Genomic DNA, 21,992 nt, shown 5'->3' on the forward strand with positions numbered 1-21,992 from the left:
TGGGTTCGATCCTTAGCATCCCATATAGTCCCCTAAGCATCACCAGGAGTAATTCAGAGCCAGGAGTAACCCCTGAGCATCACCTGGTGTAACACTCCTCCCCCCCAACAAAAAAAGAAAGCAAAAAAAAAATAGATAAATAAACCTTTAACATTTTTTTCTGTTTTCTTAATTTGGTCCACAGATGCCAGCAGTGCTCAAGGTTTACTCCTGGCTCTGTGCTCAGAGGATTACTTCTGACATGCTTGGGGGACTTTCTGGGATGCCAGGGATCGAACCTGGGTCTGCCACATGCAAAGTAAATGCCCTGTGGACTGTACTATCCCTTCAGCCCAAAATCCTTTTATAAGTTGAACAAAAAGTGAGTCCAGGCAAAAGCTCCCAGGCCTGGAGCCCCAGGGTCCCCACACAGTACTTGGGTGGCCCATCCCGCCCCTAGCGGAAAGGGAAGAAATTGAACCACTACTTTTGCTGTTCATCACCAAAGTGCAAGTAGGCTCCAGGTTTCTTTTGGTTCACAACCTGGGCACCAATGCCAGGCTCCACCCAACCAAGCGAAGTGGCACACGCAAACTCTGGAAAGGTGGGTGATGCCTATTCTTTTTTTTTTTTTTTTGCTTTTTGGGTCACACCCAGCAATGCACAGGGGTCACTCCTGGCTCATGCACTCAGGAATCACCCTGGGCGGTGCTCAGGGGACCATATGGGATGCTGGGATTTGAACCCAGGTCGGCCGCGTGCAAGGCAAATGCCCTACCCGCTGTGCTATCACTCTAGCCTGTGATGCCTATTCTTGAGTTCTGGGGCCATTGTGAGCCGCCAGGGAGGAAAGACAGTGCCGCCTGCCTCATTTGTCCTGGCGCCATCAGGAACAGTGTCTGGCACCGGGCAGACACCCCCTCAAGACTGAATGAATCTGTGCATCGATCCCAAAGTAAGCTGCCCAACTGAATGTCAGGGCACAAGGTGACTGTCCACCCTCAGAGTCCGGTGGCCACAGCGACCCTCAGTGCCAGAGGCATGAAGATGCCCGAGCACTGGCTCCGGGGTCTTACCTTGATCTGCCCATTCGTGTCCTGTCTGGACACGAACTGGGAAAGGTGTGGCCTGACTGATCAGTCCTGAGGTGTGTTTGCACCTGGGGTGGAGTGGACACCGGGCAGCCCTTGAGCCCAGCTTTGTGGGCCCGGCAGGGCGTGGAAGGGGAGAAGGGAGGGGCATCTGGGGGCCAGGGGATGAAGGCCGCAGCCGCAGGCCCACCTTCCTGGTGGCCGGGAGATGCAAATGAGGGGGACAATGGGGCTCCTGTGCCCAGCTCACCTGTGGCAGAGCACCGGGACACTGAGGGCGTTAATTTCCTTCACATCGGCCATGGTAAGACCTGGTTCTGGGGAGCCCCAGGGGCTTGTCGGCTGGCAGGGCCTGGGCCTGGGTGCGGCACTGACCCCCTCGTCGACTCCTTCCAGGACAAGCTCAGCCGAAGCAAGCTCCAGTGAGTATGCGGGGCGCTCCCTGCTTCCTCCCCGGGCACGGCCCTCCTCAGAGCCCGCTGGCAGCACCACCACTCCACAAGGAGCGTCAGGACTCCCCTGGCCCCTGTGCCAACGCGGCACACCTCCAGGGGGCACCACTGACACGCTCGTGGAGGTGATGGGTTCTGCCAACGCCACACAAATGCAAGGGCCCCGCGGGCAGAGCTGACTCAGGTCTGGTTGCAGGTTGGAGCCGCCCGTTCCACCACCTCGAGGGAGAGGTAAGTGGTACGGTCGGTGAGGGGTGCCTGGCAGAATGGGGTCCCCGGCGAGGTGAGCCTCCCATGAAGGACCCGGGACACCCCCGGCTTCACATCCATAGTGCAGCTCAGTTAAACCTCTGGGGCCTTGTTCTTCTACCAGGGGTGGGCGGGGCCAGGGCGACATGAGCGTCCCTGGACGCCCATCGCAGGGACTGGAGTAACACAGCCCATAGAGCACTTGCCTTTCCTGTGGCCGACCCGGGTTCGAGCCCCAGCATCCCGTATGGTCCCCTGAGCACCGCCAGGAGTGATTCCTGAGTGCAGAGCCAGGAGTAACCCCTGTGCACCGCTGGGGGTGGCCCCCAAACCAAAGGAAACCAAACTGAACCCAAACAAAGCCAGCACCTGGCTCACTGGGCCTGCGCAGTGCTGGAAGGGGCTCCGGGAACCTGCAAACGCAAAGGGTTGCTTGTTTGGGGGGCGTCAGGCTTGGGGCTCAAGGTGGGTGAGGCGTCTCGTGTGCAGGCTCCCCGACTTGGAGAGATGTCCCGCACCAGTTTCCGAGGCAGGCCCGGAGCTCCTGGAGGTACAGGGTAAGCCCAGCTGGGGGATGGGGTGGGGTGGGGCACCTTCAGCCCCGCTCTGCTCTCTCACGCCCCCCTGTGTTCAGTCCCCCTTCCTGCAGGCCCAGCAGAAAGAGGAAGAGGAGGAGGAGGAGGAGGAAGAGGAGGAAGATGAAGAAGAAAATAAATATGAATTGCCCCCCTCTGAGGCTCTGCTCCCCCATCTATCCCTCGCCCACCTCCAGGTTTCTGAGGAGGACTCCGTGTACTTGGGTGAGGCAGGTGCCCCCACAGGGGTAGGGAAGCTCCCCCCCACCCCACCCCTGTCTGCACCTGGGCCAGGAGGGGAGGGAGAGGAAGAGAGGGAGAAAGATGGAGGGAGGAAGGGAGGAAGGAGGGGAGCCGTGGAGAGGCAGGGGAGGAGGAGAGATGTGCGGGAGGGGCTGTGGAACCATGGCAACCGGGAAAAGCAAGTGCCCGCGGGGTGGGGGGGCGCGTGCCCCCTCAGCACGACTCTGAGCAAAGCTGGGGGTGCCAGGAGGGGCCCGGCTGCCGCTGCCATCCCACCCCCATCGCTCCGCCAGGTGGGGGCAGGGATGCTGGCCGCCTCCGGTTGCCTTGGAGACGGGCTGTGGAGAGGCTGGGGAGCCAGAGGGGAAGGAGGGAGGGAGGCGGAATGGAGGCTAGGTAAAGGCACAGGAGGAAGGGGGGCACGGGGAGGAACCAGTGGCCCCTAACGCCCAGGTCTCCTCCAGATCACATTAGGCCCCTGAGTCCAACCAAGTCAGCCCCAGCACAGCCCCCGCCCGCAGTGGGGGTCCAGCTCCCTCTGAACTGCCCGGCCCCAGACTACGAGGTGAGTGACGGTGACAGTGACAGGCACCTCATTCGCAGATTCCCCCCCCCCCAACAGAGGTCTCTGACAGGAGGGTCCTGGGCCTCCTGGCTGTGTGGGCGGCTCCTGGACCCTTCGGCTGTCTCTGGACTCACCTGCAGCCTCCGCAGGGGAGGACCGGGGACTGCATAGGGGAGGGGGCTGGGCACACTTCCCTCGACTGCCCCCCCTTCCAAGCCCAGGACTCCCTCTGGATTTAGCTGCCCGTCACTGCCAACCCTCTCACTGCCCGCCCGCTCCTGTAGTTGGGGGGGAAGAGCCAGAGAGATTCTGAACAAAGAAAGCCTCACACAATAGAGGCGAAGGTGCCCTAACCCCTCGGTCTGAGGCTGTCCCATCCCACTCTCCACGGGGTCTGTCCAGTGCCACCCCCCCCCCCAACTGCCCCCTTGTCCCCACAGGGGCAGGCGGCAGAGAGCCTGCAGGAGGGCATGAAGCAGGGGCCGCCCTCCGAGAGACAAGGTAATGTGGTGGTTGAAGTGTCTGAGGCCGCACTTGGCGATGCAGGGGGGCTCAGGGGTCCCTCCCAGTGATGCGGGAGCAGACGGGGTGGGGGTGGGGCATAGCATACAAAAAGTTCCCACTCCTGCCCTTTGACGCCTCCCCCAGCCCAGGGCCCAGCCTTCATTCTCCCCTCCCTGCTCTGCCAAAGGCCCCCTGGTGGGCCCCGGTGCTCCCTGGCGCTTTGTCCCCTCCTGGGCTCCCCAGATGTTCCTGCCTTAGGGACGAGCCCCTGAGCTGAGCCTTCAGTGGGGACAGGAGTGCGACGCGGCCCGAGATGACACAGAAGCAGATGGTGGCCACTAGGGCCTGCTGCAGTCTGGGGTCAGGCGGGGACATCGGGCAGACCAGGTCTGCGGGCGGCCCTGGGAAGGGCTGCTCCCGGGTGTCCTGGAAACGGCGCGCCCTGAGCAAAGAGGATCTTTGCTTGTCGCTGCTGTCCAGCCTTCCCAGGCCCTGACCGGCCCCAGGGGCAGGGGGCAGACCCCGGCCGCCACAGAGGGCCTGTCCTCTCCCCACGTGCACACATGCCACCACAGCTCAGCTTGTGACTGCAGCCTGGTTTTGGCTCTGGAGTGCCAGTGGAGATAAAGGCAGGAAGCAGATGGGGGCGAGGCCGGCTCTCTGAGGGGCCAGCCCCCCACCCCCACCCCTGCGCTCCTGCCTGCATCCCACAGGCATCTCCTTTTCCTTCCAGGGCCGGAGCCAGCACCCAGAGCAGTGAGTGCCCTGGGCCCTTGCCACACAGCGCACTTCGGGGTTCTGGCCGGACAACTGATGGGGGTGCTGGGAGGCCGATTAACACCCCCAAAGCTGGGCGAAGAGGCCCAGGGCCGAGCCCCTCTCCCTGGCAGTGTCCCCTTCGTGCCCTCATTCTGAAGGGGTCTCTGACACAGCAGGGGTCAGGCAAAGGTTGGGGTGCCCCTTCCTCGCTGAGAGGGAGGTGTGAGGAGCCCCCAGTTATGGCCCTGCCCTCCTCCTAAACGGCCCCAACCCCTGCTCCTCCTCACACCTTCCCCAGGAGCCGGAACCTCCGCAAAGCCCCGAAGAAGAGGATAACATCTACCTGGAGTGCTCGGCCAGCCCAGGTGAGCGCCGCCTCCTAGGGACCTCCTAGGGACACATCTGCCAACAAGCCGGGCACATCTCCCCTGGGGGCACCAGGCTGTAGCACCCCCCACCCCCGCCCCTGCGGCCATCCAAGCCCCTCCGGGACCTGGGCTGCAGGACAGACAGACAGACCCGCCGCCCAGCGCTGTGCCCTCTGAATTCTAGTCCCGGCCCTGACTCAAACCCTGAGCGTCCAGCAACTCACACCCCCGACACGGAGGCCAAGGACTTCAGGGGTGTCCAGGTGTGTGCCCAGAAGATGCAGCAGATTGTGCGTGAGAGACAGAGACAAAGAGACGATCAGAGAGGGGAGAGACACAGACCAAGAGGAGAGACAGAGAGACGGCCAGCGACAGAGACAGTCAGAGGGACTGAGAGGAGAGACAGAGACACAGACAGAGCAAGGGCTGCCGCGGGCTCTTCTGAAGGAGTGAAAGGCCCTGAGTCCTGTTCTCCACTTGCTCCCACAGGCCCCCCGCTGCGCCCCAGGAGGCTGGGAATGTAAGAGGCCGAGTTGGGGCACAGGAGCAGGGAGGGAGTGGGGAGCCCAGCATGGGGCCCTGACCAGCACAAAACCCCCCACCTCGGGGCCAGAGCGATAGCACAGCGGGTAGGGCGTTTGCCTTGCACGCTGCTGACCTGGGTTCGATCCCCGGCATCCCATATGGTCCCCCAAGCACTGCCAGGAGCAATTCCTGAGTGCAAAGCCAGGAGTAACCCCTGAGCATTGCTGGGTGTGACCCAAAAAGCAAAAAACAAAACAAAACAAAACCCCACCTCATCCCACCCCCACCACGTGCCTCTCAGGAAGGTAAACCCCAACGTGCATGGCGGCCAGTGGGGGGCTCAGCCCAGCACTGAGCACTCTGTGTGTGTGTGTGTGTGTGTGTGTGTGTGTGTGTGTGTGTGTGTGTGTGGACAGGACTGCGGTCTGCTGGGCCAGCCGTGGTTCTCAGGGAACCTGGACCGCCAAGCTGTGGAGACAGCCCTGCTCCAGTTTGGAAAGGTGGGTAGCAGGGACCCCTCCGAGGGTCTCAGAAGCCCCATCTTGCTGTTACACTTGGGGAGCCACAGAGCACGGGGGTGGGGGTCCCGACTAAGGGGCCCCTGGAGGACGAGGCTCAGGCACGGCTCCTCTCCCACAGGGCGGTGCCTACACAGTGCGCCCCAGCTCAGACCCCGGGAGCTCGCAGCCCTTCACCCTGGCTGTCCTGCTCCACGGCCACGTCTTCAACATCCCCATCAGGCAGCTGGACGGGGGCCGCCACTATGTCCTGGGCCGCAAAAACCACAAGGAGGTGGGTGCTGGGGAGAAGAGGAGTAGAAGGCGTGTGGGGGAGGGGTCGCCCCAGCACAAGCCTGAGCCCAGCCAGGACATCCGGCGCGAGAGGGAGAGCCCAGGTTTTTGTGTTTTTCTGGAGCAGGTGGCATTGGCTGTCCGGGTCCCTGCACTGTGAGAAGGGCTGCCCGCTGGGGGCGGGTACCTGGGTGCCTGGGGGCAGCCTCCCTCCCAACCTTCACTCTCCGCCCTGGAAGGCCGGGCAGAGGCACAGTCCCCCGTTATTCCCTCATTTGTCGGGAGTACCCAGAAACTGGGTCTGGAGAATAGTTTCAGCGCCCAAGGCCGGGGGAGTCAGAAGGGGAGTTGCACGGAGCAATGCGGAGCGGGGAAGGTCAGCAAGCCCCCGGGCCAGAGCGCCAGAGCTCCTTCTGGAAGCGTCTCCCAGCGCGAGGCTGGGGTGGGGGGCTCACGGGTGTCCGCCCCCCGTCTCCGCCTCCCCCAGCTCTTCCCCTCCGTGAGCGCCATGGTCCAGCACTACACGCAGCACCCGCTGCCCCTGGTGGATAGGAACAGCGGCTGCTGCCAGCTCACCCGCCTGCGCTTCCCCATCGGGTCCTGAGCCCCCGCGATGCTTCTGGCCCCGCTCCTGGCTCTGGCTCTGCAAGTCCAGCCCCGCACCCGGCCCCAGCCCTCCGCGCAGGGCTGCAGACCCGCACGAGCGCCGCCGAGGAGGAGGCCAGGAGGCCACCCCGGCCGCGCTCCCGAGGCCGGACGGCAGGGGGCGCGCCTCCCGCCCCGCCTGCAGCCCGGGCAGAGGCGGGTCGCCCTGCCGCTGGGTCCCTTTCAATAAATACTTGCTCAGTGGCTTCTCGACCCTGCCGAGCCCACGGGGGACGCGGGCGCCGGGCGGGTCCGCCGGTGTGATGGGCACGGGGACCCCACCCCAGCCTGCAGCGGGCCCTGGGGGCTTCACCCTTCCAGGGCGGGGGTGGCCGGTTCCGGTCCCCAGCTGCGGCCCCCATGCCCAGCCGTGCAAGGGGGTCGCCTGCTGGTGCAGGGGGCCTATGTGAGGGTCCAACCGGGCCAGCAGCCTGCCAGGAGGCCTTAAGCCCCCCCTCTCTGGCCCTGGTTCTCTTCTTTCCGGGGCGGGGGGCGGTCAAGCGGACGCCCCTGTAGGGGTGAGATGAAGCGGGTGAAGCCCTGGGCCTCCACTCACTCCGTTTGCTCCACCGCGGGCCACGAGGGCCGCCCGGCCCCGCGGCGCCCAGGGGCCCCCACGGTGCTGTCGCTCCTGCAGCTCGGGGTGGTCTCCCCCGGAAACTGGGGGCGCCACGCGGAGGAGGGGGCGCTCTGGGAGGCTCGTGGGGGTCCAGAGAGGACTAGCGGCGGCGGGGTCGGCGCGGCCCGGCAGGCCCGGCAGAGGCTCCCGAGCAGGGGCTGCGGCGGGCGGGAGGCGGCGCGCCCGGCGGGCGGGAGCCGCCGGCCTGGCCGGGCGCCCGGAACACCCCGTGCCTGAAAGCCATGTGACCGTGACTCCGCAGAAGCCCGAGCGAGCGCCCGGAAACAAAGGCCGGCGCCGCGGCTCGCGCCTCCTCCCTCCCCCACCCGCACGCGGCTCCCGGGAGACCCGCGGAGGGCTGGCCCGGGTGGGCATCTCGCCCCGGCGCTGGCTGGCCACCTTCTCCCGACCTTAATTACTGGAATAGAGGCGCCGACAGTCCGCCGTCACTCGAGGCTCGGGGCCAGGCTTTCCCGGGAAACCGGGAGGGCCCTACCTCCGCGCTCCTCGCGCCCGAATAAGCGCGCCTGCGGATTCGCTTCAGCGAACTGCCACTTGCCAGCCCAGTGGAGACGTGGTCTCCGGCCAGGGCCGCAGGACGGGGCAGCTGGCCCTGGACACAGCTGCAGCAGAAGCCCCCCACTTAGCCCTCTGGGCTCAGGCAGCCAGCTGGGGGGGGGCGTGGGGGGCTTCCTCCTCTCCGCTGCCCAGCCTGACCCGGACACTGCAGGGGGAGGGCGGGCAGCCCCCTTTGGGGTGGACCTCAGGGTCCAAGCGGACTCCTGCCCGCACCAGCAGACGTGCAGGTTTGGCGTCTCGTGAGGAGCCCTCCGCCCAGCCCGGAATTCCGCCAGGGCCTGTGGGGGCTGCAGAGGTAGCGGTCACAGTCGTTCCAGCAGGGGGCAGGCTTTAGGGAAGGGAGGCTTCTGTCCCTCCCTGGGGAAAGCGGAGGAGCAAGGCTGAAAGAGCTCTCAGTGGAGAGCAGCTGAGCCTATTGCCGCTTCACTCTGCATGTCTGTGCTCAGATGACCCCTGTTCCAGGAAGCCTTTCCTGCCTACCCAGCCCTGGGCTCAGACACTTAGGATAACTTCTAGCAATTGCCCTTTAATGCCCCAGAAAGATCTACTGCTACTTGGCCATCCATCTAATCTACCCTAAATTCCGCCTATACGCTGATATGATAACATTCTTTGAGCAGGGCTTCCTTAGTAAGTGTCCAAGCCAGTTCGGCACAGTGGAACATTCTGTGATGATAGGAATATTCATTATCTGCATTGTCCTGGAGTGACGCTGCTGACCCTGGAAGGTCATTGAGCACGTGAAAAGTGACTACTAACTCAGCTGAGGAATGGGGGGTAGGGGGTGTTGTTCTTGTTGTTGTTTTGGGGGATTGTTTGTTTGGGTGCCACACCAGGCGAGGCTCAGGGATCACTCCTGGCAGTGCTTGCAGGACCATGTGGGATGCTGGGGACGAAACCCAGACTGGCTTTGTGCAAGGCAAAAGCCCTACCCTCTGTCTGTCTCTGGCCCCTGGGGTGGAGCTGAAAATTCACAGTCTCCTTTAAAGAGACATATACTATTCTATTGTCCCAAGTCTCTTGCCTTCCAAGGATGAGAAGCAGAGGCCAGAAAGCTGGAGAAATTGGGGGCTGGGTCTGGAGGCCCCTGGCATGCTTGTGCTAAAAGAGGGGATGGAGGAGGGGGGGGGCTGAATCTCTGGACTGCCCTAAAGGCAGCAAGGACAGGGAAGGCCACAGATATTTCTGGAATTCAAGGGAGTAACGATGCCCTTTGGTTCTTTTCACCATGTCCTTGCTCCAACTGGGTGTCAAGTCGTGAGAAAGCCCTTTGGAACCTGCGTCACCAAGAGTACTCTGCCTGTCTCCATGGGCCTGGAAGGTTCTGTGGTACAGAGGAAGCCAAGACATCTGCTGCAGGGAGGAGAAGAGCCCATGGCTCAGACACATCACCAAGGTGACCTACACCTTTGTCTCCGTCATTTTTCTTTTTCTTTTTTTTTGCGTCACACCCGGCGATGCACAGGGGTCACTCCTGGCTCTGCACTCAGGAATTACCCCTGGCGGTGCTCAGGGGACGATTTGGGATGCTGGGAATCCAACCTGGGTGGGCCGTGTGCAAGGCAAACACCCTACCCACTGTGCTATCGCTCCAGCCCCAAGTCTCCGTCATTTTTGAAACAGTTCTCTGAGCATTGCCAAAGCGCAGAGCCAGGAGCAAGCCCTGAACACTGCCAGGTGTGGCCTCAAAAACAGAAACAAGTAAACCACAAGAAGAATGTATTGGCGAGGCTGGAGTGATAGCATAGTGGGTACGATGCCTTGCATGCGGCCGACCAGGCTTGATCTCTGGCATCCCATACAATCTCTGAGTCAGCCAGCGTGATCCCTCTGCACAGAGCCAGGAATAAGCACTGGCGGAGAAAAAAAAAGTGTATTGAGTGCATACTATGTGCTATGCGCCAAGCTGGCCATCACGTGTGGCCCAAACAGCACCACCTACAACAGTTCTTCCCCAAGATGCGTATACCCCTATCAACCCAGGTCTTCCTCCTGGGCCCAGTATGAGGGACGCTGGCCACCTCCCTCCCACAGCTGGCTCTGGATAGAATGGTGCCAGCCCAGGGCCCCTGACATTTCCTGCCCACCCTCGCTCTGGGTCTGCCGCCCGTGCAAACCCTCATGGCTGCCAGGAGCAGTTTTGATGATCCTGGGGCTATCTGACTTAAATTCTTCCAGAAAATGTCCTTTCTCCCCTCTGCCGAACCATGGGGGAAAGGCAGCAGGATTTCAGGGTCAGGCTTCCACAGGCCTCACAACCCCCACAACATGATGATACTTGACTTCACTGGCCGGTAATGAAAAAGGAGCCAAGCGGGGGGCTGGGGATGAGGCCCAAGGGATAGTGTGCACGCTGGGGGTTCTCCCAGCACCACGTGGGCCCTGGGAGTAGGCTCTGAGCACCACTGGGTGCAGCCCCTTCCCCCAGGAAGGAGGAAAGCACAGCCTGAGGGGCAGGGGGTGGGGGGGATGCCTAAGTTGTGAGTACAAGTTCTTCCTCCTTTTGGTGGCATTTTACTTGGTTTCCCATCTCTTGATTTTTTTCTGCCTCGGCTTTGAAACGAGAGAGGGGCAGGGTCAGCTCAGACTATCTCTAGGAGGCTTTTCAAGAGCAAAAGTCCAAGATCTGCAGGGCCTGGACCTGAGAGGTGCCTGTCTTGCTAGACTGCCCCCAGCCCCCCACTCTCGCACTGCCTGTTCCCCCACCCACCAGCCCCTTCCTGGTCAGCTCCCCAGCTGAGTTGGTCTATGTACTTCTTGGGGAAATGCACCCCTGCTTCTCTGCATGCTGGATGAGATGATAACCCAAGAGATAACATTCATACAGGCAAATGTGGGGGCCAGAGCAATGGGACAGTGGGTAGGGCACTTGCCTTGCACGCAGCTGACCTGGGTTCAATCCCCAGCATTCCATATGGTCGACTGAGCACCACCAGCGGTGATTCCTGAGTGCAGAGCCAGGAGCAAGCCCTGAGCATTGCCACATGTGTCCCACAATCAAAAAAAAAGAAAGAAAGAAAGAAAGAAAGAGAGAGAGAGAGAGAGAGAGAGAGAGAGAGAGAGAGAGAGAGAGAGAGAAGAAAGAAAGAAAGAAAGAAAGAAAGAAAGAAAGAAAGAAAGAAAGAAAGAAAGAAAGAAAGAAAGAAAGAAAGAAAAGAAAAGTTAAATAAAAACAAATGAAGGCAAATACAGGTTTCAGATGGACTTGTGTGTGCCAGAGACAATGAGTGGATCAGCCCAGCCTCCATGCGGGCCCAGAAGTCAGGACAGAGAAGAGCTGTAGCAAAGCATGGGGAGCTTGTGGAAAGAGCTGGAATAAGGCTCTGGCCTGTGGATGGCGTCACATCTCCTCTTCCAGCACAGCGGAGGGAAGAGGCGAGAGGGGACTGTCATGGGCTGGCGAGGGAGGTTTTATGTACAATTTTCTTAGTATCACCTGGTCTGGGAGTAAGGCCTGGAGCCAGAGAGGACGCACCGAGTGGGGTCTGGCCTGGTCCCCGCTCCCACCCACGCCTGCTCTCTCTGTCCCCAGCCCCTCCTGCCTTCACCAACCCTCGGCCCAGGGCTGAGATACCACAGGCAGCAGCCCTGCTGGCCTTGGAGCAGAAGTTGGCGGAGAGTCCAGGGCAGAGGGCTGGCGGGTGTCCCCTGGAGTGACCCTGAACTCTGCATGCTCTTGTTGAGAAGCTTCTGGAGGAGGAGAGGAGAGGGGTCACTCTCATTGCATGCCTGCCTTGTGCAGCTGCCTTTTCAACAGTTACATTCACTTTGGCATCCCAAGAAGATCCAGACACAGACAGGTCCAGACAGCCACGGGCCTTGCAGAGGCGATTGGCCCCAGACGGTGGCGTGGGCTTAGGATCACATATGAGGAGTGGCTCGGGAGTCACTCTCAGCCAGGGCCGACGCACGCGGGAGGTAACAGGCCTTCCCATAGCCCTGCCGCAGGGTCACTGTGCAGCTTTACTCCTGTCACAAGCATCACCTTTATCGCTGCTGTTGTGGGAGCTGACCACGTCCACGCAGTCACGAGGACGGAATCTAGGGCCTGGAGTATGCAGGGCGTGTGCTCTACCCAAGAGCCTTGTTCCTGGTCCTGGAGGGTGATTTTTTTTTTTTTTTTGCTTTTTGGGTCATACCTGGCGATGCACACGGGTTACTCCTGGCTCTGCACTCAAGAATCACTCCTGGCAATGCTCAGGGGACTCTATGGGATGCTGGGAATCGAACCCGGGTCAGCCGAGTGCAAGGCAAATACCCTACCCGCTGTGCTATCGCTCCAACCCTGGAGGGTGATTTTTAAGGGGTCAGAGAATTCCAGGGTCCCCCATCTACTTGATAGACTCCACCACTCTTATTTATTTTAATTTTGGGGCTACACCGGCAGTGTTCAGACCTTACTCCTGGCTCTGCACTCAGGGATCACTCTGGTGGGTTCAAGGGGACCATATGGGGTGCTGGGGATTGAACCCAGATCTGCCATGTGCAAGCCAAGTGCCTCACCACCACTGACTTTTGGAAGCTTGGAGAAAGGAGGTCTTGGGGCTGGCAGGGTGATGTCTGGAGGGGGCCTGCAGCCCTTGGGTATGGGGGCGCCCTGCTGCCTGGGGCACGGGGAGTGGGGCAGCGGGGTGAGCTGCAAACGAAGGGCCTGTGAGTCCCAGCCCTGCTTCTTTCTGCCCTGCTCTCAGAGAACACGAGGCGAGGCCGGGCTCCCCGGAGCCTTCTGCCCAATTCCCAGGGCCTGGCAGCCGGAGGCAGCTGATGCAAGGCGGGGAGCAGGTGAGCTCAGTCTGCCGCGGGCACCTCACCCACCTGGCAAACACCCAGTCCACGGCCCCTGCCCGCGCCCTCCCTCCTGTGTCTCAGATTCTGGAAGCTGCCTGGGGGCCCCCAGGAGTGGCTGAGGGAGGGCTGAGCCTCGCCCTGAACCCGCCGGGCCCTGGATGCCTGGACTCAGTGACCTGGAGTGGGGTTTGGAGGGACTTGGCCCTCAACTTTGTCCCTTCCAGCTCGCTGTCTCCACAGGCCTGGTGGGACGTCCAGGGAAGTCTCCAGACTCCTGTTCCCCTCCCAAGGGCAGGCCCCCCTCCCCTGCCCTCACCCCTCAGCTGGCCAGGCCAGGGCCCCGGGCAACACAGGTCGGGATGAGGATGCACATCCCCCGCTGAGAGCTCAGCAATAAGAAAATCACAGCATAACTGCATGAGTACCAGCAGAGACTAGGCGCTCCACGGGGCCAGCAACAACACTGGGCAGTACTGGTCCTCCCGGATGTGGGAAGGGGGCTGCGGGGACACTGGAAGGTCCAGTGAGTGCTGAGGCAGTCGCCTTAGAGGGGCACTTTCTGTTTGTTCACTTAAGTTAGGTAGATTTCCAGGGGGTACTGAGCCGTTTTGTTTCTGTTCTTCACAGGAGGCCAGCTAGGTTGGGGAGCCCTCGGGCCCCAGGAGGGAACAGTGGGGCTGGGGGCTGTGGCCACGCTCCCAAGGTCTGTCCCACAGCCGCCCTAGGCAGGGAGCAGCTTCCCACGGCAGGCCCAGCCGATGGAACTTTGCCACTGGGGAGGGGGTGGGAAGGGGGAGAAGAGGCCTGTGTGGAGGCTCACTGGGGTTGGCCCGGGGGGCAGAGCTGGCGGTCGGTGGGGCTGCTCTGTGAGCGAGGAGCTGGGGGAGATGGTCCAAGCGCTTCCTGCATCTCAGCCGCCCCCTGGGACATTCTCACAGGCAAAGCGGCTGCTGCCCTGAGGGTGGCCTCCAGGACTGGGCCCCCAGTTCTGGCCCAGGACCAGCAGCCTGGGTCCAACAGAACCTGCCTCGTGGTCTCTGCTCCACCCTCTGCCTGGGCCCTGGGCGTGCCTGAGCCTCCGTGGGGGTCTGTGGGCAGACCACGTGCCAAGCCGGACCCTCCCTCACCTACCGGCCCAGCCACACCTGTTGCTGATGCAACTTCAGGAGCTGGTGAGCTCAGCCGGCCCTGGCTGGCGGGCGAGGGACACACCCTGCTCACAGACTGGAGGGGACAGTCTGTGCCAACTGCGCCTGTCCCGCTCCAACGTGGCTTCTGGGGCCAGGCACTGAGGCCTGTGGTGGCGCTTGGGACAAGATGGGTAGCTGGGCCTTCAGAGGGGGCGTGTGGCTCCGGGAGGTGTGTAGGTGGGCGGCAGGGACCACAAGTGCCTTTGTTTCCTCTCTACCCCTTACATCAAACCTCATGGTTAGAAAAGGGAAGGGCATCTTAAGGACTAAACCCAGTGCAAAGCCAGCTCCTGTTCTGCCCAACCAGAACCAATACCCAGAACCCTCAGGATCGCTTGAAGGAGTGGGGGCTGCTCCAGGGATCCAACCCAGGGTCTTCCAACACCAAATGCTCTATTCTGAGCCACATCCCGGGCCCTCCATTGGGAGCATTTTTAAGTGTGAATTATGTGTTTTTGCATTCAAGATGATCATTAGATGCTATGAGGCTTGAAAAGCACAAAAGCCATAAAGCAGGAAAATGCAGGAGTCTCTCCCCGGCCTCGAGCCCAGCTGCCCTGTTTCCCACCCTAGAGAACAGCGAGGTTACCAGTTTCTTATGTACCTTCCCAAAGTTGGGAGATAAACTGTTGAGACTGTTGCTTATCAGGGTTCCTATAGCAAGGTCATGTCTTGATTGGTTTTTCTGCTTGGGATGGAGACGGTTAAACCCTACCTTGAGCATTCTTAGAGGGTGAGCAAGAAGGGGCCAGGCAAACCCTCTGTCTGAGCCGGTAGAGATCGCACAGGGGTTAAGAGACGGGTTTGCCGCCTCTCCGGCAGTGTGAGGCTCTGAGCTGGAGAGAACACAGCGGGGAGGGCCCTGGCCTTACATGCAGACAACCTGAATTCCCTCCCCACCACCTCATATGGTCCCCGAGCACTGCCAGGAGTGACCCCTGAGTGCACCGCCAGGAGTAAGTCCCGAGCACTATTCCCCAAGTCTCTGTCCCTTCTCCTAATCACTGGTCTCTACTCTGTGTCACTGGACGCCAAAGGCGAAGGAGAAGGGCACATACATGCTCCTCTTTTTCTTTTTTTGTCCAGGAATGTTTCAGGCCACAACCGCTGGCTATTTTTAGGGCTTACTCCTGGCTTTGTGCTCCAGGCAGGGCTCAGAGGACCATACGCAGTGTCAGGGATTGAACCTGGGTTGGCCACGTGCAAGGGAAACACCCTAACTGCTGTACTAGCGCTCAGTCCAGGGGCCTCATTTTTTGACAGGGAAGAAGAGAATGTCAAGGAAACCCTGTCGGGGCACACCGGAGCGCCCCGTCTTTCCTATCTTAGCATCCGCTTCACTCCTATCTTTCCTTACCTTCTAGATGACCTTGGAAATCAGATAGTTTGTGTCACAACGAGACTCTGGACACAGCAGGCTCAGGGCTACTTCTCCAGTGCCCTCTGAGCTGGACTCTCAGGAGGGGCGCCCAGTGACAGAGCAGAAGGTGGCCTGTCCCTGCAGAAACCCCCCAAGAGCTTAGCAGTGGCTCCTGGACACAGGCTCCTCCTGGACCACCCAGCTCCCCCAGTCCAGGGCCCCAGGCCTCAGTAGTTCCTCACTTATGTGGTTGACTCAGTGAGCGACCCTCCCCGCCTCCCAGCAGGCCCAGGCCCTGCTCGGGCCCCCAGAGCAGGTCATCTCCTGAGGCAAAATCCTCTGTCCCTTGTCATGAGTTGTACAGTGAAGCGAATTACAATCAGATGACAAAAGGCACTGTCCAGCCACAAAATGCCAAGTGCAGGTCGTCTAGATGCAGGGCGTGACTTCCTTCACAATCCTCTCCTCCCCGCTCCCGGGACCCCTGGGGTTTCTCTCAGCTGAGTCATGCCCTTCAGGACATTGGTGTCAGCCCTTCGGTGTCACGGGCTGTCTGGAAGGCGGCATCTCTGAAGAGGTCACAGAGGGCCCGGGATGATGGGCTTCTCAGAAGGGAACGCGGAGGGACGGTGGCTCCGGGCGGTACGAGGTGTGACTGCTCAGCGATGCAGCAGGAACACGGAGGAGACACTGTTTCCGTCGAGTATCTGCCACGGCTCATTTGTGAATCCTGGGAACTCTGACTCCACTCTGAGGCGGGCGTGGGGAGGCCAGTGAGATGAGGGGCGCTGGGGAGGGCGCTGCAGGGCGGCCTGCGGGCAGTGAGGACTGACCGGGGAGCTGTGCTGCTGCCCAGAGATCAGGTGGAATTAGGGCTGTGGGAGAGGTCGGGGTGGGAGAAATCTATAAATTCTACCCGAAGTACCGTGTACTCACAAAACTCCTTCCCTGGTCCCCCCCGGCAGCTCTCTCCCTGCCGCCTCTTCCTGCCTTCAATCCACCTACTTGGGACCTGAGCCCTGGGGCAGGAGGGCTCCTGCTTCCCCCCAGCTGTCTCATGCTCTCGTTCAGTGCTCGGAGCTCTCGGGTCTTACACCACTTGCCTTTCAGGAATTCCAACCATGATGACCTTCAGCCACGTCCTTCGCTTCCTCTGCTCCATTGCCTGTTTTTCACTGAATTCCCACCACAGTAGCTGTATGAGGTCAAGATAAACTCCTAATTGAGGGACTGTCCTACAGCCACTGGGTAGGACACATGCCTTGCATGTGCTCAACGAGGGTTCAATCCTGACACCACCTGGAGTAATTCCTGAGTGCAGAGCCAGGTGAAACCCATTATTGCTGGGTATGGCCCCAAACTTTTTTTTTGGGGGTCATACCTGGCCATGCACATGGGTTACTCCTGGCTCTGCACTCAGGACTTACTCCTGGCAGTGCTCGGGGACCATATGGGATGCTGGGGATAGAACCTGGGTTGGTCACGTGCAAGGCAAATGCCCTACCCACTGTGCTATCACTCCAGCCCCTGGTCCAAAACTGTATTTTTTTTTCCAAATAAAAACTGTTTTATTTTATTTATTTATTTTTAAATGTTGAGCTTTTTTTTTTTTTTAAATTTTTTATTAGTGAATCAAAACTTTAAGGAAAAAACACCTCCTAGTTGGGAATGAGGGATGCCTGTTACGTTGTATAAGATCGAATTGGTTTGGCAACTCTTTCCCACTGAAAATAGAGGCTTTATTTAATAGAATTTTTTTTTCTTTTTGGGTCACATCCAGCGATGCTCAGGGGTTACTTCTGGCTCTGCACTCAGGAATCACTCCTGGTGGTGTTCAGGGGACCATATGGGATGCTGGGAATCGAACCCGGGTTGGCCGCGTGCAAGGCAAACGGCCTACCTATTGTGCTATCGCTCCAGCCTCATAATAGAATTTTTATAATATCTTCCCCCATAGAAATATTTGGAAATGTGCTCCGGGGAATTACCCACCTATAGCCTGGAAGTCGTTGGCCAGTAATATGATCCAGGTGGGGGGGTGGAGGAGTCTCTGGGATGGGGAGACAATGGTGGAGGGAAGCTGACACACTGGTGGAGGCTGAGGCGCTGGAATGACTTAAGCAAGAAACACTACCAGTAACAGTAGTGTAAGCCACGGTGCCTAATAATAAAATAAAACTTAAACACTTTAAAAAAGATCACCAACTGATGGTTAGTGAACAGACCCTCACCTAGTGTCTTCTTCATCCCCCTTCTACATCCCTGGCACCTTCTTCTGCGTAGTTTTCTGGCTGTTCTTATTCTTCCTGAAGTCTAAACGTTGCTTTTTGTTTGGTTGTTGGTTTTGTGGGGCTGGGATTGAACCCCAGGCTTCACTTCAAGTCTCAGCTAAACGTTCCCAGGACTCAATCTTCCATAAAATGAAGGACCAAAAATTGATAGTTCATGTCTCTGTGCTTCTGGGTCCTGAGTCCAACTCTCCATGCTGGCCGGTCTCTGAACCCCAGACCTTGAATGCCGAATGTCCACTCAACACTTTGACCCAGACAGCAAACAGTCGTAGCCAACATGCTATCCAAAACCAAACTCTCATTTGCCCCACAAATGGCCTGCTACTACGACAGGCTCCTGTCGTAAATGCTGCTTGGCACATTCTGCATGTGTCCACTGTCCTGAGTTCACACTTCTCCCCGAGCCATTCTTTTTCCTTTCTTTCCTTCTCTCTCTCTCTCTCTCTCTCTCTCTCTCTCTCTCTCTCTCTCTCTCTCTCTCTCTCTCTTTGGGTCACACCCCTGTGGTTACTCCTGGCTTTGCACTCAGGAATTACTCCCGGTGGTGCTCACGGTACCTTATGGGATGCTGGGAATCGAACTCGGGTCAGCCGCGTGCAAGGCAAACGTCCTACCCACTGTGCTATCGCTGCGGCCCCTTCTTTCCTTCTCTTAAGGCAGATTGCCACATGCAGTGCCTCACATGAATGTGTCTAAACCTTGGAAGCTTGATTACCCTATTTTCTCCTACGTTCTCTTGAGAGCTTTGTGTTTCTAGTTCTTGGGCCACACCCAGCCATGTTCAGGGGCACTTAGGAATCTGCTCTGCACTTAGGAATCATTCCTGGTGGTGCTCAGGGGAACATAAGGGATGCCGAGGCTTAACCTGAGATGGCACAGGATGCAAGGCAAGCATCATACCCACGGTACGGTCCTTTTCCTTGAGAGCTTTGTTTTTACAGTCTCTCTCTGAGTGGGCCTCGACCGAGTGCAGCTTCGGGAGGGCAAACACGGAGTGGTGAGGGATGGAGGGGACACCTGCCTAAATAGCCAGATTGGCCAAATCAACCCTGGCGATCACTGGGGTGACAGACGTCACAGCCCAATCACCCTCACATCCAACCCACCATAAGCCTTGATCACAGCCTCCCGGGAGCCATTGTTCTCGACCCAGCTACACTGGCCTGCTTTTTTTTTTCCTTTTCTTTTTTGCTTTTTAGGTCACACCCAGCGATGCACAGGGTTTACTCCTGGCTCTGCACTCGGGAATTACCCCTGGTGGTGCTCAGGGGACCATATGGGATGCTGGGAATCGAACCTGGGTCAGCCGCGTGCAAGGCAAACGCCCTACCTGCTGTGCTATTGCTCCAGCCCCTTGCCTGCTTTTTTTGTTTTGTTTTGTTTTGTTTTGGTCACTCAAAACCCTGAATGAACGATTTGAGGCTCTTCCTGTTCCTGGAGCCAGCAGATATCATTGGGCCACAGTAGCATGTGACAGGGACAAATAGAGAGGTTACTGGCACCCGCTTGAGCAAATCGAAGATCAATGGGATGACAAGTGATGACAAGTGACAAAAAGTGATTGTTTTGGTCACACACCTGAAAGTTCTCAAGGCTCAGGACTCACTCCTGGCTCCACACTCAGGGATCACTCCTGGGAGACTGTATGGGATGCTGAGGATCATGCCCCGGCGGGTGCATGAAGGCAAGCACTTCACCAACTGTGCATCGCTCTGGCCCCACGCTTGCCCTTCTAGGTGCTCCTAGGAGCCCCGAGGCTTGTGCACCACTGTCCTTCCGACCTGGCGTCCTTGCTGAGGCCCAAGGCACTGCTCTCCCCTCCCTCAGATCCCTGCTGATGACCCTGCTGATGACACCTCCCGAGTACTCACAGCTCCTCCAATGGTCACACTTTGCATTGCTTGCTTTCATTTTTCTCCCCCACCTCCTATTTTTTGCTCACATGGATTTTCCTTTTTTTTTTTTCCTTTTTGGACTTAACCCTAACTCTGCACTCAGGGATCATAACTGGTGGAGTTCGGGGGACCATATGAGGTATCTGAGATGAAATTCAGGCTGCCTGCATGCAAGGCAAGTTCCCTAACCACTGTACCATTGCTCTGGGCCCCAGACCCTTTTTCTTGGCATTCCCCTCCCTTTCCCCCCATGGCATGTGTTATCTCTTGGCATACCATGAGTACATATGTTTGTACACATAGATCAATAAAATATGCACCTTTTATTTTAATTTGTCTCGCCCCTCTAGAAAAAGTCCACAAAGGTGGAGAATTTCTCTGAATTGTCTACGTCAGACTCCAGCATCTAGAACAATTCCTGTTTTTTTTGCTTTTGGGGTCATACCCGGCGATGCACAGGGGTTACTCCTGGCTCATGCACTCAGGAATTCCTCCTAGCGGTGCTCAGGGGATCATATGGGATGTTGGGAATTGAACCTGGGTCGTCTGCGTGCAAGGCAAACGCCCTACCTGCTGTGCTATCGCTCCAGCCCTGCGTCTAGAACAATACCTGACACACAGTTCCATAGTCAGGCTTAAAGAGGCAAATTTTGTTCCCCAACACCTCACAACTAGAAAATAGAGAACCTCGGAGAGTTAGCCAGCTTCTCCAAGGCCACAGCGTGAAGGGTGAAGCTGGGATCCAAGGCCAGGGATGACATCACCACTACGTGTCACCACAGGGCATTCCAGCTCTTTGTCCTTCCAAGAAAACGGCCTAGATCCCAGAAACTTCCAACCACCACCTCCAACCACCTTCCAGAACTGTATCCTGCCTGCCCTTCAGCCTCTCCCCAGTATCAATTTGTGCCTTCAGAAATATAATAAAGATAGGAGCAGAGAGATGGCTCAAAGGGCTGAGTGCAGTCTTTGCATGCAGGACGCCTGGGTTTGATTCCTCGAAACACACAGTGCCTGAGCACTGAGCTGAGAGTAGTCCCCAAGCACTAATGGATGTGGTTCAAAAAAACAAGAAACAAACTGCAGAAAATATCACAAAATTTAGGGGCTGGAGATATAGTACAGCAGGTAAGGTGCTTGCCTTGCACAGGGCAGACCCTGGTTCAACCCCCTGCATCCTACATGGTCCCCAGAGCACCACCAGGAGTGATTCCTGAGAGCAGAGTCCAGAGCAATGCTGGGTGTTGGTTTTGGAGTCCCCCAAACCAAACCAAAAAAGTCCCCCAAGTTTATGCACTCTCTAGATTTTCAGCATGAATGTATGCTAGAAAATATTTTTAAGAAGGTAAGTAGAAAGTTACAAGTAGAAAAAGATGATTAATTTCTTAGAATCCAGAGAGAATACAGTGAACGTCGATACTTTATTCCAGTCTTTTTTATGATGTTCAAGCTTGATAGAGATTATCCTGACAGTCTTGGCCATTATTCACAAACTTTGGTTCTGATCCGATGTAAAAGAAGCAAAGGTACTTTTGGGCAGAGCCAAACAGAAGGCAAGGAGACAGGAGATCTCCCCAGGCAGGGCAGGCATGTGGGGATGAACTGGAAGGGTCTGAGGGAGCGAGGTCAGTGGGGATGAATGTCTTAGCCAGAACCTAGGGAGGGAGAGAATGAGGTTGGGGGCAGGGGGGCTCGGAGAGCTGTGGACAGTGGCTGAGCTGAGTAGTAGTTGAGGCTGCAAAACTTGGACTCCACAAAGGAGGCCTGGGAAGAACAAAGACGGCTTCTGAAGATTCCCTGTTGGGATGGAGGGGCGGGAGCTAGGGAGGCTGTTTTGTGATAAAGGTCCTTATCGCCGATAATTCTAGGGTAGAAGCAAGAAAGCCGAGAGGGGAGATTGTAAGGGGGGGAGGAGATCAGACCCCTCCTGAGGCAGCGGTGAGGATTCAGGGCTGGTGGCTTTGACAGTTTCTTTTGCCTTGGTTTGTTTTAGGGCTGTGCTCAGGGACCGTGTTCGGCCACACGCAAGGCCCGCGCCTTGACCAGGGGTCAGCGCAACAGCCTGAGTCTGCGATGCTGCGAGGAGCTCCAGGTCCACACCCTGTGGTCCGCAGGGAGCCTGGAGGGGTGACCATGTGGTGCCAGAGGTCATGCACTCTGCCCACTTCCTGTCCCTGTCCTTCCACTCTATCCCTTCTGTGGACAAACTGGACCTAATGTTGGGACATTTGTTGGCAGGCCCTGTGAGCCACTCGACACTGGTTTCTAGTCAGTTCCTCCAGGTATCACTTTCCTGAGCCCGAACACTTGCCTTGTTGAATTGCAGGTCGGACTTGGGCAACCCCGGGTGGCCCCCCCAAATGAGATCCTGCTATTTCTAACAATCTCTGGGCCCAACACTGGCATTACCAAAGCCCGGCCTGCCTCGGTCGGGGGGTGGGGAGAAAGGGCGTCACTCCTATTAGGGGCTGGGGGGGCCACATGGTATTTCACATGTCAGGGCTATCCCTGTGTGTCAACTTTG

General features: G+C 58.3%; 1 protein-coding gene and 1 long non-coding RNA gene across 2 annotated transcripts in view; one reads left to right on the forward strand and one right to left on the reverse strand.

Moving 5' to 3' along the window:
* Positions 1-1,371: 1,371 nt before the first annotated feature.
* SH2D6 (SH2 domain containing 6) lies at positions 1,372-7,625 on the forward strand. Its single transcript, XM_055121313.1, has 10 exons — positions 1,372-1,432; positions 2,261-2,328; positions 2,544-2,571; positions 3,147-3,154; positions 3,595-3,655; positions 4,372-4,414; positions 4,716-4,782; positions 5,727-5,810; positions 5,950-6,102; positions 6,589-7,625. The coding sequence occupies exons 1-10, from the start codon at positions 1,372-1,374 to the stop codon at positions 6,703-6,705; spliced, it is 690 nt and encodes a 229-aa protein (XP_054977288.1). The 3' UTR covers positions 6,706-7,625.
* Positions 7,626-11,131: 3,506 nt separating this feature from the next.
* Positions 11,132-21,992, reverse strand: part of LOC129400159 (uncharacterized) — a 65,045-nt gene continuing 54,184 nt past the window's right edge. The window contains exon 3 of the long non-coding RNA XR_008627488.1: positions 11,132-16,157. This is a non-coding gene — a long non-coding RNA (uncharacterized LOC129400159). The remainder of the gene's footprint in view (positions 16,158-21,992) is intronic.

The sequence above is a fragment of the Sorex araneus genome, chromosome X (assembly GCF_027595985.1).
Source record: "Sorex araneus isolate mSorAra2 chromosome X, mSorAra2.pri, whole genome shotgun sequence".
In the NCBI taxonomy this organism is placed as follows: domain Eukaryota; kingdom Metazoa; phylum Chordata; class Mammalia; order Eulipotyphla; family Soricidae; genus Sorex; species Sorex araneus.

Coding starts and splice junctions, on each gene's coding strand:
- SH2D6 (XM_055121313.1), top strand. CDS start 1,372: ATGGTAAGACCTGGTTCTGGGGAGCCCCAGGGGCTTGTCGGCTGGCAG. Junction 4,415..4,715: donor CGGAGCCAGCACCCAGAGCA/GTGAGTGCCCTG, acceptor CACCTTCCCCAG/GAGCCGGAACCTCCGCAAAG. Junction 4,783..5,726: donor GGAGTGCTCGGCCAGCCCAG/GTGAGCGCCGCC, acceptor GTGTGTGGACAG/GACTGCGGTCTGCTGGGCCA.